Source organism: Leucoraja erinacea, chromosome 3 (assembly GCF_028641065.1).
Source record: "Leucoraja erinacea ecotype New England chromosome 3, Leri_hhj_1, whole genome shotgun sequence".
In the NCBI taxonomy this organism is placed as follows: domain Eukaryota; kingdom Metazoa; phylum Chordata; class Chondrichthyes; order Rajiformes; family Rajidae; genus Leucoraja; species Leucoraja erinaceus.
This window is the reverse complement of record NC_073379.1, coordinates 100,651,294-100,676,923: the sequence shown is the minus strand read 5'-3', so window position 1 is coordinate 100,676,923 and position 25,630 is coordinate 100,651,294. Positions and strand designations below refer to the sequence as shown.

The window sequence follows — 25,630 nt, the reverse complement described above, 5'->3', positions numbered from 1 at the left end:
TGCCTTCAGAATGGGTCAAATGGGCAGACCACGTGCTAGTTTTCATTGGTGGGTGAGCGGTGCAGAGAATTAGCAGATTTAAGGGGTCTCTGACCCTTCTCACCCTGGCCACAAACTCTTTGAATCACTTCCCTCTGGAAGGCAACTCCGGACTGTCAAAGCTGCCACAGCCAGACATAAAAACAGCTTTTTTCCATAAGCAGTAGCTCTACTCAACAGCCAAAAGTCTGTACCCTCCTTTTGCTCTGGTATTTTATTTCATTCTTCGCAAGTGTAAATTATAATGTCTTATTTTTAATTGTCTACTGTATATCATGTTGTTACTTGTGAGCAAAGCACCAAGTATGTATACATACTTGGCTAATAAAAAGTATTCAATTCAATTCAACTCAAATTCCTGGGCGTTGACATCTTGAATGTGCTGTTCTGAGCTCAGTACATACAGTAGAGGTAATTATGATGAAGGTGTGCCGCACCTCTGTTTTCTTAGACGTTTAAAGAGATTTGGTATGTCAGAAATACAGGCCCCTCACATTTTACACAGGGGCCACACATTTAAAAAGCTGTAAGTAATGTTAAAAAATGCGTTAATTGAACATCTACACAACTACACCGTCAGCAATTAATTTGAGTGCATTATTCTGAAAATACCCAAAAAGTTTCCTTATTACTATTAGGGTCTTGAACAAATGCATACAACCCTAATCCCACCTCAGCAAAGGAACACCTTACACTAACTTGCTTTCTTTTCTGATTACGTTTTGCAATAATATCTTGATTTGCACACTTGTTTATTTTCACACTGGCAGAATTTACATATAATTCAAGTATATTTTATTTTTTGTGTGTTGTCTGAGCTATGTGCCTCTGATACTGCTGCAAGATTTTCACTGAACCTGTACCTCACTGTACTGGGGATGGGGAGACAGAGCAGTGTTGCGGGGTATGGAAGAGACCCTTGTGCGAGCCTCATCTGTGGTGGAGGAGGGGAACCCCCGTTCCCTGAACAATGAGGACATTTCAGATGCCCTGGTGTGGAACGCCTCATCCTGGGAGCAGATGCGGCGTAGGCGGAGGAATTGGGAGTAGGGGATGGAGTCCTTACAGGAAGCAGGGTGGGAAGAATTGTAGTCCAGATAGCCATGGGAAGAATCTGTCTATCTCTGTTTGGGTTAAGTGACCTAAAATGTTCTGCTGGAAAATGTCGTTAGGAATTGTCTTGGAGAAATGTGATCATTTTAAAGCATTGAGTTAATGCATGATCTTATTGATAAGTAAGCTAACCTTGGGAATTGAAACATTGATATTGTAAAGCCAGATTTAAAATAAAATCTAGCAGTGACATAATGCTGCATTTTAAATCGAGCACCTCATTTTCACCTCATCTTAAGCAAGCAAATGAACTAACTCCTGACGTTAGAGAGAAAATATGTTGATATTGTATGAATCAAGTTTTCTATTTCCTCAGGTGTAGAAAAAGGGAGTTGTTGCTGTACTGTGCTGTCTGGTGGATTTTGGCCCTGGGCAGTTCTGATGCAAGTTATCATTTGAACTGTTGCCAGTTTTTACTTAGTTTCTTTTGAAAATTTAAATCCTAAATAAATGATATTACAATGTTACAATTATACTGCAAGTAACGTATCCCTCAATGCATTGCAATCCTCATTCAAATGAGCATTGGGAGCATTACACAAGACATGATCCTGGTAATCATTCACTCAATGAACAAATATCATTTGACCTGCCAGTGTAAGAATCCATGACCTTAGCAAATGGATAGATGAACAAGAAGAAATATAAGCATTTTGCAATCCTTTGAATTTTTTTTTTCTGGGGTTTAATGGGACATTATTGTCACATATACCTCGATACAGTGAAATTCTTTTTTTGTTGTTGCATACATCCAGTAAAACCTCACTGTACACAAACACAATCATACCCAAGTACAAGGTATGCATGGCTGGGAAATTAAAGCTGTTGACTCTCTCCACCATTATCGCATCGAGAAGATAATTTCATGCATCCAGCTCTTAGTCTTAAGAGATGCAGGGTGTCGACCCAAAATGTTGACCATTCCTCCGTTCCACCATGTCTCTTAAAGATGCTGCTCCATCTGCTGAGCTCCTCCAGTAGTTTGTTTTTTTTGTGATAGATAATGCCATGCATTTAGAACCTTGTGATGATGATATGTTTGTTACAAGATAGATTCCGCAAACACCATTTTACATTTTATTCATTTGTAATTGTCCTTTATTCAAGTTCCTTGACTTAGGTAACCTATACTATATTGAGTAGAACAGCAATTTATTATAATATCCCACATTCAATCCCATGCCTTTACCTCCCTCTGCTAAGCATGAGAAGATGCATTTTATTGAATAATTGAACTATTTATTAATCTATTATTAATCAATTTAGAACCCAACAGACAATTTATTTAACATAACAAATCAAGTGAAAATAATTAAAAATTCCCACAATCTATACATAACTAAAGCTCTGATCTTGTTATCTTCTGGTTGCTCAAACATTTGCGCAAAAAAATTACGCCAGTTTACTCACCGATCTCCCGCGCTGCAATTGCACCAGGTTTCGTTCCAATCGGTGGTCTAATATAAACTTTAGCAAGGTTTAAAAATCTTAAAAACCGCAGCTGCGCAGATCGATCTCCTCTCCTGCCGTTCAGCGCAGTCTTTCAGCGGAGTCTTTTCCCCTGTTACTCCGTGGGACGGCCCGCCCCTTCCTGCGCCATCGCGTCTTTACTGGAGCGGAGGATGGCCGGCGGAGGTTTCCAACCGGACGGAATGTTCGGAGGGACTGGAAACGGCCCGGCCCGGCCCAGGAAATGTCGCCAAACGGAAAGCGGAGAATCTGATCTCGGCGGAGGAGTACCACTAGCAACCGGCAGTCCAGCGACCAGCGACCAGTGACCAGCGACTGCTGTGAGTCCGCTCCAGCCTCTTCCCTCTGGTCCCCCTCGCTGGCTCCTGCCCCCTCCTCCCCGTGATACCCCCCACAACCCCCGTATTTTCACCGAGCTCTCTCCCCCCGCCCCACAACTCCCCCGCCCCACCCCCACTCCTCCCCCACACACACCCCCTCTCCCACCCACCCACACACACCCCCCCCCCCCCCCCCCCCCCCCCCCACCCCCCCACCCCCCCCCCCACAGCCCCTCCCCACACCCCCCCCAACCACACCCCCCACACACACACTCCTCCCCTGCCACCCCTCTCTCCCCCACACCCCCCCCCCCCCCCACACCCCCCCCAACACACACACTCCTCCCCTGCACCCCACACCCCCCCTTCCCCCCACACCCCCCTTCCCCCTCTCCCCCACACCCCCCTCCCCCACACACGCACCAACCCCTCCCACCACACACCCTCACCTCCCCCACACACCATCCCCCCAACACCACACACTTCACGCCCACACACCCCCCTCCCCCACACACCACCCCCCCCCCACAAACCCCTCCCCCCCCCACACCCCCCCCTCCCCCACACACAAACCCTCCCTTCCCCACACACATCAGCTGCGCCTGCGCCCGTATTCTACGTTTCAATGAATACCCAATGGCTACGCCGCCAGAAAACCACTAAGAGTGGATGGGGGGGGGGGGGGGGGATGGAGTGAGTGTGTGTGGGGGGGGGAGGGCAAGAGGCGGAGTGTGGGGTTGAGGGGAAGAGGGGGGATCAGGGCCGTCACAACGGGAACTCCTCAGCTGCATCTGCGCGGTTAGGGGCTATGGGTGAGTGGTGGAATAATGCATTGGGGGAACGGGTTGCGTTGGGGGAACGGGTGAGTGGTGGAATATTGTGTTGGGGAATGGGTTGCGTTGGGAGACGAGTCCTCCCGTGTGACTGGGACCCAATGGGTCCGAGTTTCATTATAAAATCCCTTTGTAATTGTCTAAGCAAGGAGCCAATATTTACTTCCCATCTCCAACTGCACATCCATCTCCTGCACTCCCCTTCCTCAACCCTATTTTCCTATACCCAATTTTTATTTTCTTCCATTTTGTTCCACAACTGGGGGCAGCACAGTGGTGCGGAAATATAGTTACTGCCTTACAGCGCCAGAGACGCATGCATGGTTCGATCCTGACCACGGGTGCTGTCTGTAAAGCGTTTGCATGTTCTCCCTATGGCCGCGTGGCTTTTCACCGGGTGCTCTGGTTTCCTTCCACACTCCAAAGACATACATGTTGGTAGATTAATTGGCTTCAGTAAAATTGTAAATTGTCCCCAGTATGTAGGATAGTGCTAGTGTATAGAGTGATCGCTGGTAGGTGCGGACTCAGTGGGCAGAAGGGCCTGTTCCCACGATGTATCTCTAGTCTAAAAAGCCTAAACTTCTTCCCACCTCATGAGATGGCTTGTGCACATCATATCTCCACAAAACTTCTAATGCCACCCCATCAGAATGATTCACTTTTTCTTCCTTCCCAAATATCTGCAATATAAAATGTAACTCCTTCTCTCACTTTACCAGTTCTGATGAAAGGCTTTTGTTTCTAGTTCCACAGGTAGAGCCAGCCCTGCTGAATATTTCAGTGTCTGATCTGGTTTTTATCAGAACAAGGGAGGTGAAACCTTTAATGGAATTCCATCACTAGCTGTAATACAATAAGGTTAAGGGAGTAATTTAAAAGGTGGGGCAACACGGTGGGGAGAATTATTGGAACTTTAACCTAACAGATCTAGATGCTTTGAAATCAGGTTCAATCCTGACATTCTCCCTTTGATCGTGTGGATTTCTTCCAGGTGATCCAGTTTACTCCCTCATTCCCAAAAATGTTACTTGGCCACAGTAAATAGAAACATAGAAAATAGGTGCAGGAGTAGGCCATTCGGCCCTTCCAGCCTGCACTGCCATTCAATATGATCATTGCTGATCATCCAACTCAGTATCCTGTACCTGCCTTCTCTCCATACCCCCTGATCCCTTTAGCCACAAGGGCCACATCTAACTCCCTCTTAAATATAGCCTTTGAACTGGCCTCAACTACCTTCTGTGGCAGAGAATTCCACAGATTCACCACTCTCTGTGTGAATTTTTTTTTTCTCATCTCGGTCCTAAAAGATTTCCCCCTTATCCTTAAACTCTGACCCCTTGTTCTGGACTTCCCCAACATCGGGAACAATCTTCCTGCATCTAGCCCGTCCAACCCCTTAAGAATTTTCTAAGTTTCTATAAGATCCCCCCTCAATCTTCTAAATCCTAGCGAGTACAAGCCGAGTCTATCCAGTCTTTCTTCATATGAAAGTCCTGCCATCCCAGGAATCACTCTGGTGAACCTTCTCTGTACTCCCTCTATGGCAAGAATGTCTTTTAATATTGCTCCTGGAGTCTAAGTGATTGGTAGAATCTGGAAGGAGTAATGATACATAGGGAGAATAAAATGGATTAGTGTGGCTTTAATGTAGAATTGGAGCTTGATGGTTGAGACGAACTTGGTTGGCCAAAGGGCCTAGTTCCACATTATGCATTGAAATAGATTATCAGCCTAACTGGAACAGGTTCAAATGGGAGAATGATCTACAAGTTTCAATGTTATCTATACTTAACTAAAACTCTCATCTTGTCCTCTTCCGGTTTGCGTTGTTTTTACATTTCCGCAAAAGCGGTACACGATAGCGCTACGATTTTTTGCCACCTTATTCGCTATTCTCCTGTGCTGTTTTAATGATACAGCGAACAATGACTCGATTAAAAGAAACAAACCCATGGTAGAATTTCTGAAATGAAAGAATGTGAAGGTGGGTGAGGATTTGTTACAATGGATTGGCAAAAATGTATTTTCTTATTCTTAATTATCTTATGATTTTGTTTTGTTATATATTATTCCTATTTTACAGAATATTAAATAAAAACAGAAAATGCTGAAAAAAATGTCAGCAGATTCGGCAGCATTTGATGAAAGAAGAGAAGGCTATGTATTGGGTCTGTGATCTTGATTCAGAGAGCCAAAACTGACGATGGGCATCAGACCCAAAATGTTGCTCTTTCCAGAGATGTTGCTGATCTGTGTTTCCAGCGTTTCCCCTTTTATATCAGATGTGTAATACCAGCAGCTATATCTTTTTTAATTTCCCAGATATTATATGCTATATTTTAACACAACATGCCCTCTAAATCTCTTTGTCTTGCTCTAATTTTATGTTCTTCAGTTTTATTCACCTTTGATGCGGGGAAAAGATTCCTGCAGGACTTTGCTATCCACATAACCATATAACCATATAACAATTACAGCACGGATACAGGCCATCTCGGCCCTACAAGTCCATGCCGAACAAATGTTTTTTCCCCTTAGTCCCACCTGCCTGCACTCATACCATAACCCTCCATTCCCTTCTCATCCATATGCCTATCCAATTTATTTTTAAATGATACCATGCTATCCACATGCTATATCATCAATTATGTCTCTTCTAATGTTATATCCTCAATTATGTCTCTCTCAATCTCCTGTAGTCTAGAGAAAACTCAAACAAGGAACACTACATAGCATCTCTTGTACTACCATGGATTTTATGAAGGTCTTGTTTTTGCAGTATTTTTTTTCTTTTCACTACCATGTATAATCTACAGTATATATTATTTATGATTCTTATGTGAGTCTATGTACCTGTGATGCTGCTGCAAGGAAGATTTTCATTGTACCTGTACATCATCATACTTGTGCATATGACAATAAACTCGAATTGACTTGACCCAGTGTGTCTAGATTTTCCTGATAATTGAAACAGTTCATCCCGAGTGAACCTCCTCAGCACCAACTCCAACAGCTTATGGACTGAAGTAGTATATTTGATTCTGAGTTAGAAATCTAGGGGGTCATATCACATATGAGTCATATTCCAGAGGACATAGGGTGAAGGTTAAAAGATTTAATAGGAATCTGAGGGGCAACTTTTGCACACAAAGGGTGGTGGGTGTATGAAACTGGCTGCCAGAGGAGATAGTTGAGGCTGGGACTATCCCAATGTTTAAGAACCAGTTAGACAGGTACATGGATAGGACAAGAATGGACGGATATGGACCAAACACAAGCAGGTGGGACTAGTGTGGCTGGGATATGTTGGCAAGTTGTGCTGAAGGGCCTATCTCCATGCTATATCACCCTATGATTCTATATGCAACACCCAATCCAGATTGGCACATCAGTGCAGTACTGAGAGAGTATTAGACTTTATGAAATGTTATCCTGGTTGCGATGATAAACCAAGTCTTCAGTAGTCCTCTCAGTTGACATCAAATAGCCAAGGAGTTTCATGGTATCCTGGCCAGTATTTATCTTCGGACTATATTTAACCTCAATCATCAACAGAAAAAAGATTGTCATATCAAATCTCGTAATCTCATTTGCAGGCCCTCATTACAAACAAATTGGTGCTAATCTGTACTATATGAGTGACACCACCGTATAAAAAATATCTTTAATTAAAATAAAAACCTTTGCTTGAGATTGTCAAGACCATCAGATTTTTACAGGTAATCTGCACCCACACACTGCACCTTAGTAGAAGCATCCTGTTCCATTTGGGGCACTGACTGAGAGGGAACTGGAGGGGAGGAGTAATACGCATTTTCACCTGAATGCAGTCCAAAATATTTTCTAAGATGTTTGCATCTTAAGTTTAAATTGTTTTACTTTCAACAGTTTTTTACCCTTCTATAAATCGAATGCTGTCCAATTTTTTCTAGTTTTTGTTTGAAGGTCTTTTGGATTATTCACAAGCCAATGACTAAGGCAGTCATTTCTAAGGTATAATTACACAATTATATTTTATAAACCACTTCAAAGCCGGAACTGAATAACATTTACCTTGGAGATTAAACAAACACAAAAATGTGAATAAGCACAAAAAATGTATAAAAGAGCCATGAAATTGTTATCTACTTTTGTGACTTAATGTACTTCCAATCGTAGAGAGAACAGTTTGGACTTGAAGTTACTTTGTTAATCGGATACAATAGCCAAATATGTAAGATTAACCATAATAATACATTAAAAACACAAATTGAAAGAATGGTTTGTGACAGCATAGAAAGAATGGTTTGTGACAGCTGTATTCACAATAATAATTTTTCTTTCATATTTATGGGATCTTTTTCTTAGTGTGACAAATCTGCATTTTGTAATTCTTCTCATGTGTGGTTTCTCACACATCACTCTTCTTTTACAGGTGCCTTTGATAAAATTGTGTCACCAAAATGTTTGTTTATACTCAACAGTACTGGAATGTTTTAAAAAAAAGTTTCCATTGCATGTTTTGGAACAGTAACGATGCCTTTCGAATCCAACATTTTATTAATTTATCTTCAACATGGAACTATTTTGACCTGAAAGAAAACCACTACTAAAACCACTGTCCACTGGAGATAACAAAACCAATTATATTTATAGAATACCCTAAACTTTCAACTGTCCAAAAAGAAAAAAATGGATGTTGACCAATAACGCTTGTGCAAAAAAGAAAATTAAGTGTTTTAACATATGCTAGATATTAATATATTCCTGGGAACTAACCCTGTATTTTTTGTGTGACCTGTTACTAATTGCAGTCTAGGTGTAAGGAAAGAATAACAATGAAGTCATTCATTTTCCACATGCTCTATGTCTGTATGAGGATATAAAAATGGCAAGTTACCACTTTGATAAAACACCTATAATATGATTGATGCAGATGCAGGATTGGACTTCCAGAGGTCTGAGATGGCAAGGCTAGAAGATCCCAGAATTGCGTTAAATGTAGTCATTTGTTACATTTTCCACCATGAGCAGGAACCTTCATACAGTTCATCATTTCTCACAAAAAGACAAGGGCCAATATACTTGCACTGAGGAAAATCTTGTCTCCATATTTCAGTAGTTACATCTACTCGAAGAAATGAAAATTAAACCTATTTTTGTGCACATGATTTTTGAAATTCGTGCATCTTTGTCCATGGATAAATCTATCGCCTAATTACCTTACGATCGCACTTCCAAACCTCATACTCTGTAATTGTTAGCCTTTCATTATCCATAATATTTATTCAGTTAATGATCTGCTGAATAATTCACTAACCCCTTTTGATGCTCCAGCCAGCATTAAAATCATTACCGTTCATCAGCCAGCTAAAGGTTTGACATTGGTTCATTAATATTGTCATGTGTACCATGAAACAGTGGAAAAACTATGTATCCATGCTATGCAGACAAATCATAACTTACATGGGTACAATCAAATCAAACGTCTGTAGTCACAACTAGAACAGGTGGTGAAAAAAGAGAAAGGAGACAGAGTGCAACATATACAGCTCCCATCTCCTTTTGCTTCAAGCTGAGAAATGCTGACTTGAATGGACAAGTCTGTGGTAACATAAAGGGTAAGCTGCAGGACTAATTTCCAGAGGACTGTGTTAATTGAGTTCTAATTCCACCATGGCAGCTGGACTTTACGTTCAATTAAATAAAGTTGCATGAAAAAAAATTGGTGTTAGTTATTAAAGCCATGCGATTATTGCATTTCTGTAAAGAAACATTTAATCATTAATGTTTTCAAGAGAAGGAAACCTGCCTTCCTTACCTGGCCGACATACAACACTAGACCCAGCAACGCAGTTAACTCTTGACTAGTCTATGCCGTTCAGGGACTACAGGAAATCTCTGGTAATCTGATACCCTCATTTAAACAGCAAGGCAAACAGGGCCTAAACTAGTGTAGATTGTTAAAAATAGGCCCCAGTGAGGTTAAAGGGAGAGCAGAAACAGCACCCAGAGAGCGAGGCTGAGACATTCAGATTTTCAAACAAGGGATAGTGGGATATCAATATTTTACTGTAGGGAGAGAGAAAACAGCCAGTCTGGCACCATAAGTGCCATTCGCATTCCATGAATATATAAATATTAGCAAAATACTCAATGGGTTAGGATGCACTTGTGGAGAGAAATTGACAGATGGCAGTTTGGTTGGGACACTACTGCAGACTGATTTACTTCCACAGGTGCTGCTAATCTGCTGAGTTTCTCCAGCAGTTTTTATTTCCCTCAAGGTATCAACATCTGCAGTTTCTTGTATTTCCAATAAACAAGCCTGGGCCTTTTCTGCCAAAACCACTTATTATTCAATGAAGACAAAGGTTACTCTACAAAATACCTTGGATTCACACCATTTCATTATTTGTTTTGCTGCTTTTCTGCTTTCTTTAAAATCACTACCTGACTATAATGTGGAAAAATGTGACACACCATCCACTCTGGGACCCAAAAGAGAAAAGCAAAGCGTTTTCTAAAGATTGAGAAATTGTATAATATTGATATTCAAAGGGATAAATATGTGCTTGTGCACCTTCGTAGGCCAAAATTAGGAGTTCAGCTTCTGATTAGGAGGGCAAATGTTATGTTATCCTTTATTTTCAAAGATTTGATGACTAAATTAAGGAAATATTGCAATAGTATAAAACCATGATAAGACTACACCTAGAGTATTGTGTACAGTTTTGGCCTTCTTTTCTAAGAAATCGTGTATTCTCTATCCCAGGTTGCAGAGAGATCTCAATAATCATATTAATCTAAAACAGTGGTTCCCAACCTTTTTTTGGCCATGCTCCACCTAATCACCTCTAAAATCCTGATGACCCCCCATTGCTTTCCCTTGAGAGAAAACGGAGGAAATAGATATTATAAGGGTAACTTAGCAAAAGCTCTTTGAATCGCATTTCTAAATCCAATTCAATAAATGGATGGGGGTGTTCTGCCCCATGACCTCGCGCGTCTTCGTGCGACTTGGTCTTCATGAAGAGCGTTGTTGGCGCAGTGCACCATGTAATAAGTGCTGGACCACAATGTAAGACCTTTTGTTTACCAAACTGAAGTTTGGCTTATTTACTCAAAATAACATCTGATTTTCAAAATTTGATGATAAATGTTTACCTGATGTAAAATCCATGAAAAAAACGCCTAAATTGTGTAAGTTTTGGACCCAGACCTCTTCAGTCACGCTCAATTGCCCCCCTTAAAAATCAAATTGCCCCCCTGTGGGGCGTGCGCCCCACGTTGGGAACCACTGGTCTAAAACATAGATTTTGGGGCGTGATATGGGAATTGTGTTGAAAAATGGCTCTAAGATGGAAAATCAGCCATGACCTTGATGAATGATGAAGGAGGTACACAGGGTTACATGCCCTACCAGGTATACTTCTGCTCCAATTTCTTCTATTCTTACATTCTTAGCTCCAGGTTCTCTCTTATTTCATTCCCCCCACTCCCCAACCCACCATTCTCACCTCAGTTAATTTAACACAATTCTGATTTATTTGACACTGTTCACTATTTCCACTAAGCTGCTGACCACTCAGCTTCCCATGCTGGCTCTCATATAAGGTGATATTGTTAACAATTCCCTGTCATAGAAACATAGAACATAGAAAATAGGTGCAGGTGTAGGCCATTCGATCCTTTGGGCCAGCACCGCCATTCAATATGGTCATGGCTGATCATCCAAAATCAGTACCCCATTCCTGCCTTCTCCCCATATTTCACAGATTCACAACTCTCTGGGTGAAAAGTTTTTCCTCATCTCAGTCCTAAATGGCCCTTATTCTTACACTGTGACCCCTGGTTCTGGATTTCCCCCAACATTGGGAATGGTTCTGGACTCCCCCAACTTTTTTCCTGCATCTAGCCTGTCCAATCCCTTAAGAATTTTATATGTTTCTAAAAGATCCCATCTCATCCTACTAAATTCCTAGAGGAAACTATCCTCTAGTTTCATTCTTTTCTGAATGATATGCCATTGTTTCTCCCTTCATAGAAACTGATCATTAACCCATCATCCTTGCAAACATGCACCCAGTATCATCCTCCTTTTCCTCTCTTGTGTCCTTGAGCATATTACAGAGCAAAATGGAAAATGTTAATACAGCAAAGTTCTGGACATCTTTCTCAGAACATCATGTTTTTGACATTGTTGCTGTATAGTTCTTACTAATGTTACAATTGGTATCTTATGTAACTATGCAAAGGACAAACTATCCTTTCACAATTCATCGGATGTGGTGGACCAAACCATTCTCCCCATAGACCTCTCCACTATTTTTCCGCTGGGTAGAAATCTCTCCTGCCTCAACTCTCCATTCAGTTCTGTCTAGTTGAAGCTACTGAAGTACCTGAAATAGTTTATCTTCGCTTTCCTGTAAGCTTATATTTTGGGATCTCTCAATTTCTATCGCTGATCTCTCCTGTAAACCATTCTAAAGTACTGCTGGCTTCCATATGAATGCAAACAATGCACAGCTCCAGCTCACTACTACCAACATTTACAACTTTTCAGATTACTTGCCCAAGAATGTGCAATTCGGGATGAGCAGATTTTTCTGTTCATTGGGAAAATAAAAGCAATTGTCTAACATCTCCACCACAAATTTCATTTCCCAGCCATTGACTCAATCCTTATATCTGGCAACTTGCTGAGACCAAACAAACTTTGCACATTTGGTGTCATATTTGATCCTATATCCAAGTTGGCAAGAACATTACCTGTATGTGCTTCTGTAACATCATCATAACATTGGGGCAGCACAGTGGTGCAGTTGGTGGAGCTGCTGCCTCACAGCACCAGAGACCCAGGTTTGATTCTGATCTCGGGTGCTGTCTGTGAGAAGTTTGCACATTCTCCCCGTGACTGCGTGGGTTACCTCCAGGTATTCTTGTTTCCTAGAACACCTGGAGAAGAGAGACACCTACTTCAGACTCCTATTCATTGACTACAAGCTCTTCCTTTAAAACCATTATAACATCCAAGTTTATCACCAAACTCGCAGGGCTTGTCAGCACTCATCTCTGCAATTGGATCCTCGACTTCCTGACCAACAGACCCCAATCAGCGAGGATAGAGGACAAATCATCCTCCACCATAATCCTCAATTCTGATGCTCCCCAATGATGAGTTCTAGCCCCCTTCTTTATTCGTTGTCCACCCATAACTGCACAGACATGTACAAATCTAAATCAATTTTCAAATTTGCAGACAGCACCACCATTATGGGCTGCATATTAAATAATGAGATGGGGTACAGGTGTCCTGGTGCCAAGACAACAACCTTTCTCTCAACGTCAGCAAGACAATGATCTACTTCAGGAACACATACCCCAATTTGCCGAAGTAGAGATAGTTGAAAACTTCAAATTCCTCTGAGTCGATATCACCATCAACTTCTCCTGGACCACCCATATTGAAGCAACGACCAAGAAGGCACACCTACACCTCTACTTCCTTAGAACGCTTAGGATGTTTTGCATGTCCCCTACAACTCTCACCAACTTCTACAGATGCACCATAGAAAGCATTTTATCAGGATGCATTACAGCTTGGTTTAGGAACAGCTCCATCCAGGACCGTAAGAAATTGCAGCAAATTGTGGACGCAGCACAGGCCATCACACAAACCAACCTCCCTTCTATTAATAGACACAAAATGCTGGAGTAACTCAGTGGGACAGGCAGCATCTCTTCATAAGAGATCTCTTCATCTCTTCATTTGCGTCCATCTTTGGTTTAAACCAGCATCTGCAGTTCCTTCATAGAGATGCTGTCTGTCCCGCTGAGTTACTCCAGCAATTTTTGTCTATCGTTAGTTTAAACCAGCATCTACAATTCCTTCATACTCCCTTCTATTGATTCCATTTACACCTCATGCTGCCTCGGCAAGGCCAGCAGCATAATCAGGGGCGAGTCACACACTAGCCACTCCCTCTTCTCCCCTCTCCCATCAGGCAAAAGGTATAGAAGTGTGAAACGCACACCTCCAGATTCAGCAACAGTTTTTTCCCAACTGTTATCAGGCAACTGAATCACCCTACCACAACCAGAGAGTAGTGTCGAACTACTATCTACCTCTTTGATGTCCCTCGGAACATCATTGACTGGACTTTGCTGGCTTTACCTTGCACTAAATGTTATTCCCTTTTCATGTAAATGGATTGATTGTAATCAAGTGTTGCCTTTCTACTGACTGGTTAGCACGCAACAAAAAGCTTTTCACTGTACCCGTGACAATAAACTAAACTGAACTCCTCCCGCATCCCAAAGAATTGGGGGTTTGTAGGAATTGGTCTCTGTAAAATTAATCCTAGTGAGTAAGGAGTGATGAGAAAGTGGGAAAACATAGATCTCCATGTTTGGGAGATCTATGTTTGTGGGACGACAGATGGCACAATGGTCTAAGTGTTCGGCTGGCGACCGGAAGGTAGCCGGTTCGAATCCCGCTTGGTGCATACTGTCGTTGTGCCCCCCTTGGGGCAAGACACTTCACCCACCTTTGCCTGTGTGTAAATGTAATTATGTGAAGCATTATGTGAAGCAGTTGACTAAAAATGTGCAATATAAATAAGATAAAAAATGTGCTATATAAATAAGATAAAAAAATCTCATGTGAATAGATGATGGTCAGTGTAGAATTGGTGGACCGAAGGGCCTGTTTCCATGCAGTATCTTTAAGACTAAAATGCTTCACTCCACTCATCTGCTCTTTAAATTTGAATCAATACATTTATTATTTCTACCCTTAGCTATTTCAATACATCCTGTTAAATGTCTAATTTATCCTAAACCGAGGTCAATCAAATCATTGGTAACTATTCTTACCAGCAGTATCCTATTTAGCCATCCCCTCTGTATTTGCTGATTTAAACTCAACTGTGTCAGCAATGTTTCCATTTTAAGATTCTTAATCTTTTGTACTCTTCCGTTCTACACTACACCACTCTGTAACCTCCGCCGTCATATCATCCAAATCTGCACTCTCCTAGTTCTGGCCCCAACCATTTCATGCCCAAAAGTAACTTAATGTGATCTTAATTTGCCACTTCACTGCCACATTTCTTCATCCTGTCAGAGAAATGCCCTGTGCTCCCCTAGCACCCCATCCCCCCAAACCTTCTTTGCTACCTATATTAACATTAGCAAAAAAATTATAAAAGGACTGGACAAGCTAGATGCAGGAAAAATGGTCCCAATGTTGGGCGAGTCCGGAACCAGGGTCCACAGTCTTAGAATAAAGGGGAGGTCATTTAAGACTTTTTCACCCAGAGAGTTGCGAATTTATGGAATTCCCTGCCACAGAGGGTAGTGGAGGCCAAGTCACTGGATGGATTTAGGAGAGAATTAGATAGAGCTCTAGGGGCTAGTGGAATCAAGGGATATGGAGAGAAGGCAGGCACGGGTTATTGATAGGGAACGATCAGCCATGATCACAATGAATGGCGGTGCTGGCTCGAAGGGCCGAATGGTCTCCTCCTGCACCTATTTTCTATGTTTCTATGTAACATGTCTCTCTTTCTTCAGTGACCATCAGTGTAGGTCCCAGACATTAAATATTAAGCATTTCACCTCCCACAGTGTACAGTGTTTCCAGCTGTCTCTGCTTTAGTTTCAAATGTTTAGAAACAGGAAAATAATGGTGTGGGAGTAGGCCATTCGGCCCTTCAAGCCAACACCGCTATTTAATACGATCATGGCTGATCATCTAAAATCAGTACCCCGTTCCTGCTTTTTCCCCATGTCCCTTGATTCCTTTAGCGCTAAGAGCTAAATCTAACTCCCTCTTGTAAACATCCAATGAATTGGCCATCATTGCCTTCTGTGGCAGAGAATTCCACAGATTTACAATTGTCTGGGTGAAAAGGTTTTTCCTCATCTCAGTCCTAAATGGCCCACCCCTTATTCTTGAACTGTAACCCCTGGTTCTGTACTCCCCAACATCGGGAACATTTTTCCTGCATCTAGCATGTCCAATCCTTTAAGAATTTTATATGTTTCTCTAAGATCTCCTCTCATCGTTCTAAATTCCAGTGAAGACAAGCCCAGTCGACCCATTCTTTCATCATATGTCAGTCCCGCCATCCTGGGAATTAACCTGGTGAACCTACGATGCACTCCCTCAATAGCAATGTCCTTCCTCAATTTTGCAGACTAAAATTGCATACAATACTCCAGGTGTGGTATCACAAAGGCCCTGTACAACTGCAGTAGGACCTCCTTGCTTCTAAACTCAAATTCTCTCGCAATGAAGGCCAACATGCCATTAGCTTTCTTCACTGCCTGCTGTACCTGTATGCTTACTTCCAGTGACTCATGTACAAGCACACCAGGTCACCTCCTCTTTTCCTAATTTGACACTATTCAGATAATATTCTGCCTCCCTATTCTTGCCACCAAAGCGGATAACTCCACATTTAGCCATATTATACTGCATCTGCCATACATCTGCCCGCTCACCCAAACTATCCAAGTCACCCTGCAGCCTCATAGCATCCTTCTTGCAGCTCGCAGCTTTGTGTCATCCGCAAACTTGGAGATGCCACATTTAATTCCCTTGTCTGGGGTCCCAGCACCGAACATTGAGGAAGGGGCACTTTAATTCCTACTCTTTAATTCCTGTCTGTCAACCAGTTCTCTATCCATGTCAATACCCTACCTCCTACACCATGTGCTCTAATTTTGCACACTAATCTCTTGTGTGGGACCTTGTCAAAGGCTTTTTGAAAGTCCAGATCCACTGGCTCTCCCTTATCCATTCTACTTGTTACATCCTCAAAAAAGTCCAGAAGATTAGTCAAGCACGATTTCCCCATGCTGACTTTGACCGACCCTGTCACTGCTTTCCAAATGCGCTGCTATAACATCTTTAATAATCGACTCCAGCATCTTCCCCACTACCACTGTAAGGCAAACTGGTCTGTAATTCCTTGTTTTCTCTCTCCCTCCTTTCTTAGAAAGCGGAGTTACATTGGCTACCCTTCAACCCACGAGCTGATCCAGAGTCGAGAGAACATTGGAAAATGATCACCAATGCATCCACAATTTCTTGGGCCACCTACCTGTTCTCTGGGATGCAGACCATCAGGCCCTGGGGATTTATCTGCCTTCAGTCCCAACAGTTTACCTAATACCATTTCCTGGCTAATGTGGATTCCTTTCAGTTCCTACCTCCCACTGGATCCTCAGTCCACCTAGTATTACTAGCATCGACATTTTTTTTGGTTTTCATTTAATTGTTCCACAGTCACTGGTATAACCTCCAGCTGTCAGGGCCTTATGTCTGGAAGCTCCTCCCTAGTACATCACCTTTCCGACACACCTTGAAATGTACTCCAGTGCATTTCTTTCTGTGGCTTTGACTGATAATGCTTAGATCATAACCTCCAGGTGTTTAGCACTTTAAACGACCTATTTGAATGCAACTTCCTGCCGATTAAAGCTGGTTTGGTACTGCACATTAAGCTGGTTTAATACTGCACATTATTTACTAAATTCTATGCTAAGGGTTTTGGTTTAGAAAACGGGGGGAGCTCTTAACCAAGACCTACAAGGATTGTTGCATTGTTCAGGACAATCAGCATGGCGTTTCTGTAGCATAATTTGACATGGAAACAGTCGCTCACGGATTACACGCCTGTATTATGCTGCAATGACGTCCCTTTCCTGATTCTCTTTCTCTGGAGAGGCAGAAACGAGAAGAATGTTATGGGAAGGAAAAGTTGAGATCATGACTCCAAACATGTTCACAAAATATATTGTAGGTGTGTGTTGAATAGAACAAAAGTGACACCGTGCACTGCAAGCGGTACAGCTGGGATAAATAAGGAATCGCAGGCGGTTTACAAATAAAAGAGATACAGCATGTTGGGAGTAATTCAGCATGTCAGGCAGCACCACTGGAGAACAAGCATAGGTGACATTTCGTTCGGGTCCCTTCTTCAGGGGGGGCTTGATCCCAACTTCTAATGCTGAGTGTGTGGAGTTTGCACGTTCTCCCTTTGGCCGCATGGGTTCCCCCTGGGTGCTCCGGTTCCCACCAGGAACCCAAAACGGTGATAGTTGCTGAAATAACTGGAGGGGGGGTGTTAATGGAAACGTGACAGAGAATAGGTTGCAGGGAAATAGATATGTTATGGGATGGCTCTTGGACTTGCATTGACTCGATGGACCAAATGTCCTCTGTCCAAGTTCTATGGGAGTATGACTATTTCCATGCGAGTTATTTACATGCTGATCCGAACAAAAGCGAGATTACAGGCGATGGGACACAAGATGTGGCGTGGCTTGCGGGCGTTTCGCGATCTGTGTATACGAAATGCAGTCGAGTCTGTTTAACCTGTTACTGCTGGGTGTTTCAGAGCAGAAAAATGCAGAGGAGTGAAGAGGACACGCCCTCAACTCGAATCAACTGCAACAAGTTTGGAGAGGAAAGAGTACTGATTCTGGCAGGGGGTGGGTGAGACTGGGTTTGGCTGAGCGAGCACGCAGTGACTTCTTCCCCGCAGTCGACCCTCGGCTCCAAACTCTGAAACATGTCGTCGCAGCAGCACAAGAAAAAATCTTCCAGAAAGGTAAATGTGGTGGAGGCAGGGGCGCTGTCGTTTGGTAAACCAGCTTTGTCCCGGGTCGGGTCGGGTCGGGTTTGAACCGCCGCTTCCGCCCTCTTTCCTTTCCCCCCTGATCTTCGTGGCGGAAACGTTAAAGTTTCTTTCCTGGTATTATGTCGGCAGGAAATCTGCGTGAGGGCGCTTAATGTTATGTAAGATGGTTATGTTAGGGCGTGTGGCTCCCCTGTCAGTTCAATGAAGTGCCCCCGCCCAGGGCAGCTGACCTCTGCGGCCGGGTTGTGTCCCATCCCGTCACTGCTCCACTGACGCCTATATCTACAAAAAACCCAGCTACAAAAAACTCTTCCCCCAGGTAACCAGGGGAGGGCAGAGGCCGAATTGGCGATTAAATACCGCGGTATGTGTTTGGTGGGGCAGAGAGGGAGGGAAAATGGTTCCTCAGCCAGCCTGAGCCACATTCTTGATATAGAGGGCTTGTTCGCGCTGAGCAACTCCAGGCAGCTCAGCAAAGTCCGCCTCGCCGCTCCCACCCCCTCCCGGCCCTTGCAACAGCTGAGTGTCATTTCCCCAGCTCGCCGCCCAAACGAGGGGCTGACACACGGGGGGGGGGCGCCAAATTGTCTCGCCCACTGTTGTAGGTTGTATCGCAAGTTAAACCGGTTGCTTGCAAATGTGTATTTATTTGTGTTTGGTGTTCTCGCTTGGGCGTGATTAAGCGGGCAACTCCCAAAGACGACACGGGGTGTAACACTGAGACCAGCCCTCCTTGTGTCACTGGTTCTTCTGTCACCAGATCAAAGTGAGGGCTGAGTTTTGCATCACCTTTTCAAAATAAATAGTCCTGTTGTGGAAAGTTTAATTGGGGATGGCCTTTAAAAAGCTGGAGCTGATTCGTCTGATGACAATGCACCATGCAATGCCGTTGAAGAGTAAAAACAGAGCTCTATGCATTACTTCATAATGTATTCATGCACAGTGACAGCCTTAAGTAAATCTCGTGCCACATAAAGTTGTGAAATAACCTTAAACTTACTTTTCTGTTTAAGTAATATTTTGTTACATTACCGTGACATCCAGGGGAAATGAACACAAGGGATACATTCATTGATTATGGTTTATCAGGGAGTAGTATTTTAGTTAAGATTTCTCTTTTAAAAGCACCATCAGTTATTGATGTTTATTCCAGTTTAGGGTCATGGTTATGTTAAACGATGTACATAATGTGAATGTGATGTTTGGTCAACACTGTGTTGTATAAAACTGATCCTGCTATGTTCACAAATCTTTTCAAATCACATGAGTATAGGAGCAGGGAGGTTCTACTGCAGTTGTACAGGGTCTTGGTGAGACCACACCTGGAGTATTGCGTACAGTTTTGGTCTCCTAATCTGAGGAAGGACATTATTGCCATAGAGGGAGTGCAGAGAAGGTTCACCAGACTGATTCCTGGGATGTCAGCACTGTCTTATGAAGAAAGACTGGATAGACTTGGTTTATACTCTCTCGAATTTAGGAGATTGAGAGGGGATCTTATAGAAACTTACAAAATTCTTAAGGGGTTGGACAGGCTAGATGCAGGAAGATTGTTCCTGATGTTAGGGAAGTCCAGGACAAGGGGTCACAGCTTAAGGATAAGGGGGAAATCCTTTAAAACCGAGATGAGAGGAACTTTTTTCACACAGAGAGTGGTGAATCTCTGGAACTCTTTGCCACAGAGGGTAGTTGAGGCCAATTCATTGGCTATATTTAAGAGGGAGTTAGATGTGGCCCTTGTGGCTAAGGGGATCAGGGGGTATGGAGAGAAGGCAGGTGCGGGATACAGAGTTGGATGATCAGCCATGATCATATTGAATGGCGGTGCAGACTCGAAGGGCCGAATGGCTTACTCCTGCACCTATTTTCTATGTTTCTATGAATATTTTTATTTCTGACTTTTGCCTCTTAATTGACTGATAATAGTGAAAGTAAGAGAATCTTAAGTATCTCACTTTCATTTTGCTCTTGCAATATAATTGTTTGGGGTCCCTAAAATTAAGTAAGTATTTTGCTTCCTTCCCGAGCCTGATTCACTGTTTTTATTTTCCATTATCATAAACTCGTGTTCTCGAATACCCATGAGAAATTCCATCAGAGCAAATGATAAATCAGAAATATTTCTAAAATGTTAAGAGACTCTATGACTCAATATAAATTGCCTAGTTGGCCTTTTGTTTTGGTTCCATTGTAGATTATGCTATTCCTACTTCCTGCAGAAAACTCCACACGTATCGGGTCCTATAATGGCTACATTCTATCAATGGGTTTATTTTTTTTCCTGTGCTCACTAATACAACTAATTCCACATCCAAGAATTATTTATTTTTCAGTGATAAAAGCTTTTGCACCAGAAGGCTTGCTTTGTTGGTACCCCTGAGGAAAGGAGCAAAATAAAACTCAGAAACCTCCTTGAAGGGAACAGAAAATGTTGAAAACACTCAGCAATTCAGTTAGTATTTGTGGAGAGTGAACTGAGATCAGGTGAAGGGGAAAAGATTCAATAGGAATCTGAGTTAACTTTTTCTGGTAACGGTGGGTGTATGGAACAAGCTGCCAGAGGAGGTAGTTGAGGCTGGGACTATCCCATCGTTTAAGAAACAGTTAGACAGATACATGGATAGGGCAGGTTTTAAAGGCACCTATCTAAATAGATATCTGCTTATTTTTATACTGTTTGACATGCTGGCCGATGTGGGGAGTTTCTGGAAACATTCCTGTTTCCATCCACCTGTTTTAATCTTTATGCCTCTGTGACAGTTATGAAACCTGATTCAGATGCAATCCGTTAACTGTTTTTGCGCCCCTGCATAGAAGCTGTCTTCCGTGCGGTTTCCCGGAGATTGCAATTGGTATTCTGAGGTTGCAGGTCAGTGGAAGTTTTGTATGGACAGTTCCAAAATGTTTCCAGAACTCCATCTGATTCAGAATCTTGAGCGTGGGGATTGGTAGTAAAAATAAGCCAGATATCTGATTTAGATAGGTCCTTTAAACTGATCTCCTTCAAAAGAGCAGAGAGAGCAGTCTTTAAAAAAACACACAAAAATAGCAAACGTTGCCACCTGGCCTTTCAACATGATCATGGTTGATCTTCCACAAGCCTTAATTCTTCTTTGCCAGTTCCCATTGCCTTCATTTCTCTCACCTTTATAAACTTATACATGCATGAAAAGATAGCCTCCACAGCACATAGGAGAATAGTTATAAAACAGAGGTAGACAGATTTGTGATAGTCAAATGGGTGAAAGGTTACTCTTAGCAAACTGGAATGCAAAGTCAAAGTTAGAATGAGTCTAGCGAAGATCAGTTTAAATGATAGAACAAGCTCAAGAGGCTGAAAGGGCTACTTCCAATCCCCCACTAAATAGAAGATGAATGAAGACGGAAGAGAGGGAAATGCTGGAACTGTTAAGTACAAAACACTGAAGTGACTGGAATTCAGAATAAAATTAAGTTGTAATAAACCAGCAGGTCAGACAGCATCTATGCAGAGTGAAAAACCGTTAACATTGCATCTGAATCAGCCAGTTCATCAAACTGTCATAGAGTCATAGTCATAGATTAATACAGTGTGGAAACAGGCCCTTCGGCCCAACTCGCCCACATCGGCCAACAATGTCCCAGCTACCCTAGTCCCATTTGCCTGTGCTTGGTCCATAGCCCTCCAAACCTGAACTGAAACCTCTGGAGACTTCATACGTCCTAAGTGGGACAGAGGCATAAGGATCTTGTGTTTTAATAATTCTTGTTCTTCTAAACCAGTGCATGTGAGTCTAGCTGTCCAATCTTTCTTCATAGGGTAATCTGACCCGTCTCCCCTGAACATCAGCTGTGATTAACCAGTGTTCACCACCGACTCTCAGTAGCTCAAGTCAAGTCAAGTCAAGTTTATTTGTCACATACACATACGAGATGTGCAGTGCTCCCATCACCACTTGTCACTCAATCCCTTCATTTTTCACCCTTGAGCAATCTTTTCGTGCTTGCCACCCCTCCCCTTATCTGCAAAGTAAAACATATTTCTAAATTTTATACTTTCTCAGTTCTGATGAAAACTAATCAAATTGAAGCATTAGATATGTTTTTCTCTCTCCACACATGCTGTGTATTCCCAGCATTAACTGGTTTTATTACAAGGTTTGTTGCTCTGTAAGATGTTATGTTTGGATAAACCTAGATTTGCATTTAGGAAAGTTATCAAGTTTAGTTATATTTGCAGTTTTTTTCCTATTTTGTACCAATTTCTTTCCTCTCTATTTTCAACATTGTGTTTTGTGGCAAAACAGAAGATAAAATTTGCATCTTGAGTTTTCCTCAGATACTTCCTTCATTGTTAAAATACAGTAGCTTGTTGGAAGATTAAGATACTACCCTTAAAATCAATTATTTCAACCTTTGGAGTGACCAAACTCAAGTCCTGTGTGGCTCGGCTTGATGAAGGACGGGAGATCTGTCTGGGCCGTGTTACATTTTGTACTTTTACAAGGTGGTATCCTGGTAATTTATCTTCCTGCCTTTTCGCATTTGAAAGATGACATCTCTGGCAGCACAGTCATCCCTCAATGCCATGGTAGTGTCAGCTATTATGCAACTACAGTAAATTTTTGTACGCATTTCTAATGCAAAGAAACGTGCTAAAACGCATAATGGGTTTATTGTCAAACCTAAGCATTTTACTCCAAGCCTTGGTAAAAAGATTAATGATTTTAAGGAGGTGTGGACCCGTCCCACTTGGGTGACCTTTTAGGCGACTGCAGTCGCCACAGTCGCCACATGTTCGCGGGTGGTTGCCGGGGAGTCGCCTTCATGGTGGTGAGGAGTTCTGGCATTCTGGGAACCAGTCGCTGCCTCATTCTGGTTGCCATGAATTTTTCAACATGTTGAAAAATTAGTGGCGACTAGAATGAAGTCGCCATGGAGAGTTGTGAGAATTCTTCGCTGGGTCGCCAAGAGGTCCTGATGGGTTGCCAGGAGGTTGAAGGTTCTCGTAGGTTGTAGCCGGTGCTGAGCCGTGAATTTGATTGGCTCATTGGGAGAAAAAATGGTAAGCAGTAGTTTTCAGAACCAAGGATAACTGTGTATTTCCAACTTCTTAAAAGTTGTCTCCACTCCTTCTACCCCCTTTTCCCCCCCTCTCCCCCGTCTTTTAAAGGACTTACCGTACACTGTGCTTTAGCCATCTATTTACAGCGCCAACCTTCCTGTTCATCGGGGTGTGTATCAGTTTCACCTTGGCTTTGCACTGTGTGAATGTTTTAGGCAGTGCTCCTCCCGCTTGCCATGTTCCCCACCTGCATGACAGGCTGGTGAAGGAAGCGGTGTGTGTGTGTGTGTGTGTGTGCGTGTTCCACTCTGACAGTCGCCGTTCCAGTTGCTGGTTTTTCAGGCGACTGCCGGCAACTTGACAGTCGCTGGCAGTTCACTGAAAAATCGCCTAATTGGGACAGGCCTGGTAGGCTTTGAGAAACACCTTAAAAAGGCAAATGGGGTAGAGAGGAAGAGAGATTCAAGAGAATTTTCAATGACAAGTAGTTGAAAAGTTTAACACCCCTAGGGGAATTACTTAGCGAGGCCAGAATTGAAGGAGGTCAGAGATCTAGGCCTTTATCTAGAAGTGGAAGGATGGGATTAGTTACAATGGTGGTGTTGAGCTTGCAAACAATGACAAGTGTTTTAAAAGTGATACAATATCATTCCAGCAGCCGATAAAGATCTCAAAGAACAAGTGAGAAGGGGGAGCAAGAACAGGACTGGTTGTTTTTTTGAGGATGAGAGTTTCAAGGACCATGATTATCACAGAGAAGAGATGAACTTTTGTTGTCAAATGCTTACGATTTTTAAAACAAAATCCATTTGTTGGGTGGAGGGGGGAGGTTATTGCATGCCACCACTGTTGTTTCCGCAGTCACTATTCCATGGCTCGATGGTACATTATCATCACATGCACTTCGGTACAGCTACATTTCTGTTTTGCACATAGTTCAATAAAAATCTTGCTATACACAAGCACAATCATACTTAAGTACAAGAGTGTGAGATTACACTGAGGCTGTAGAAAAGAGCCACCATGTTTCTGGTGCCATCTTGTAGCCGTCAAGTTCAAAACCGTTTAAACTCTAGTCTTGATTTGGCCTGGCGACAGCACTGGGTTAGAGTTGCAGGGGTGGCCTGGCCAGGCAATGTTGTCGATGCCCTCCACTCCTCCATTGCATACCAAGCCGTGTCCAATCTGTACTCGGCTACTTGGAGTGGCGTCTGATCAAATCCAGCCCCAGGCTGCCGCAGGGAATGGTCTGAAACATAGAAACATAGAAAATAGGTGCAGGAGTAGGCCATTCGGCCCTTCAATATGATCATGGCTGATCATCCAACTCAGTATCCTGTACCTGCCTTCTGTCCATACCCCCTGATCCCTTTAGCCACAAGGGCCACATCTAACTCCTTCTTAAATATAGCCAATGAACTGGCCTCAACTACCTTCTGTGGCAGAGAGTTCCAGAGATTCACCACTCTCTGTGTCAGATAATAATCTGCCTCCCTGTTCGTGCCACCAAAGTGGATAACTCTACATGTGTTAAAGATGATTTTCTCATCTCGATCCTAAAAGACTTCCCTCTTATCCTTAAACTGTGACCCCTTGTTCTGGACTTCCCCAAATAAGGATCTCGACCCGAAACGTCACCCAATCATTCTCTCCAGAGATGCTTCCTGTCTCGCTGAGTTACTCCAGCATGTTGTGTCTATCTTCTGCTACAGGGCACGGTATTCTTGAAGCCATTATAAGCCACAGTTTTCATGGTAGATATCGCCTCTGAAGCTGAATTTGCAAAATTTGAATGATTGTACAAAAGTTTGAGGAAATTAGGTAATGTACTTGTAGCTGTTTTTTCTCAGGCAGTGCTTTAATTGGTGTTAGATGTGCTTCAATAAAAATGTTAGAAACATAGAAACATAGAAACTAGGTGCAGGAGGAGGCCATTCGGCCCTTTGAGCCAGCACCGCCATTCATTGTGATCATGGCTGATCGTCCCCTATCAATAACCCGCGCCTGCCTTCTCCCCATATCCCTTGACTCCATTAGCCCCTAGAGCTCTATCTAACTCTCTCTTAAATCTATCCAGTGACTTGGCCTCCACTGCCCTCTGTGGCAGGGAATTCCATAAATTCACAACTCTCTGGGTTAAAAAGTTTTTTCTCACCTCAGTCTTAAATGACC

At 42.8% G+C, this 25,630-nt stretch overlaps 1 protein-coding gene and 1 long non-coding RNA gene across 14 annotated transcripts in view; one reads left to right on the top strand and one right to left on the bottom strand.

The window, feature by feature from the left end:
• Positions 1 to 782: 782 nt before the first annotated feature.
• LOC129695880 (uncharacterized) lies at positions 783 to 17,253 on the bottom strand. Its single transcript, XR_008723241.1, has 3 exons — positions 16,982 to 17,253; positions 12,533 to 12,718; positions 783 to 2,173 (listed from the first exon to the last, which is right to left on the bottom strand). It is a non-coding gene; the product is annotated as an uncharacterized LOC129695880 (long non-coding RNA).
• An 893-nt stretch (positions 17,254 to 18,146) lies between these two features.
• The window catches only part of cast (calpastatin), a 143,292-nt gene continuing 135,808 nt past the window's right edge, over positions 18,147 to 25,630 (top strand). For 4 of the 13 annotated variants that reach the window (XM_055633312.1, XM_055633311.1, XM_055633307.1 and 1 more), the window contains exon 1: positions 18,151 to 18,384. In XM_055633312.1, coding sequence (XP_055489287.1) covers positions 18,346 to 18,384 — 39 coding nt within the window. In that variant the 5' untranslated portion in view covers positions 18,151 to 18,345. Of the gene's footprint in view, positions 18,385 to 25,630 lie in introns of all 13 variants that reach the window. The other 9 variants (XM_055633310.1, XM_055633306.1, XM_055633300.1 and 6 more) reach the window with 4 other exon arrangements.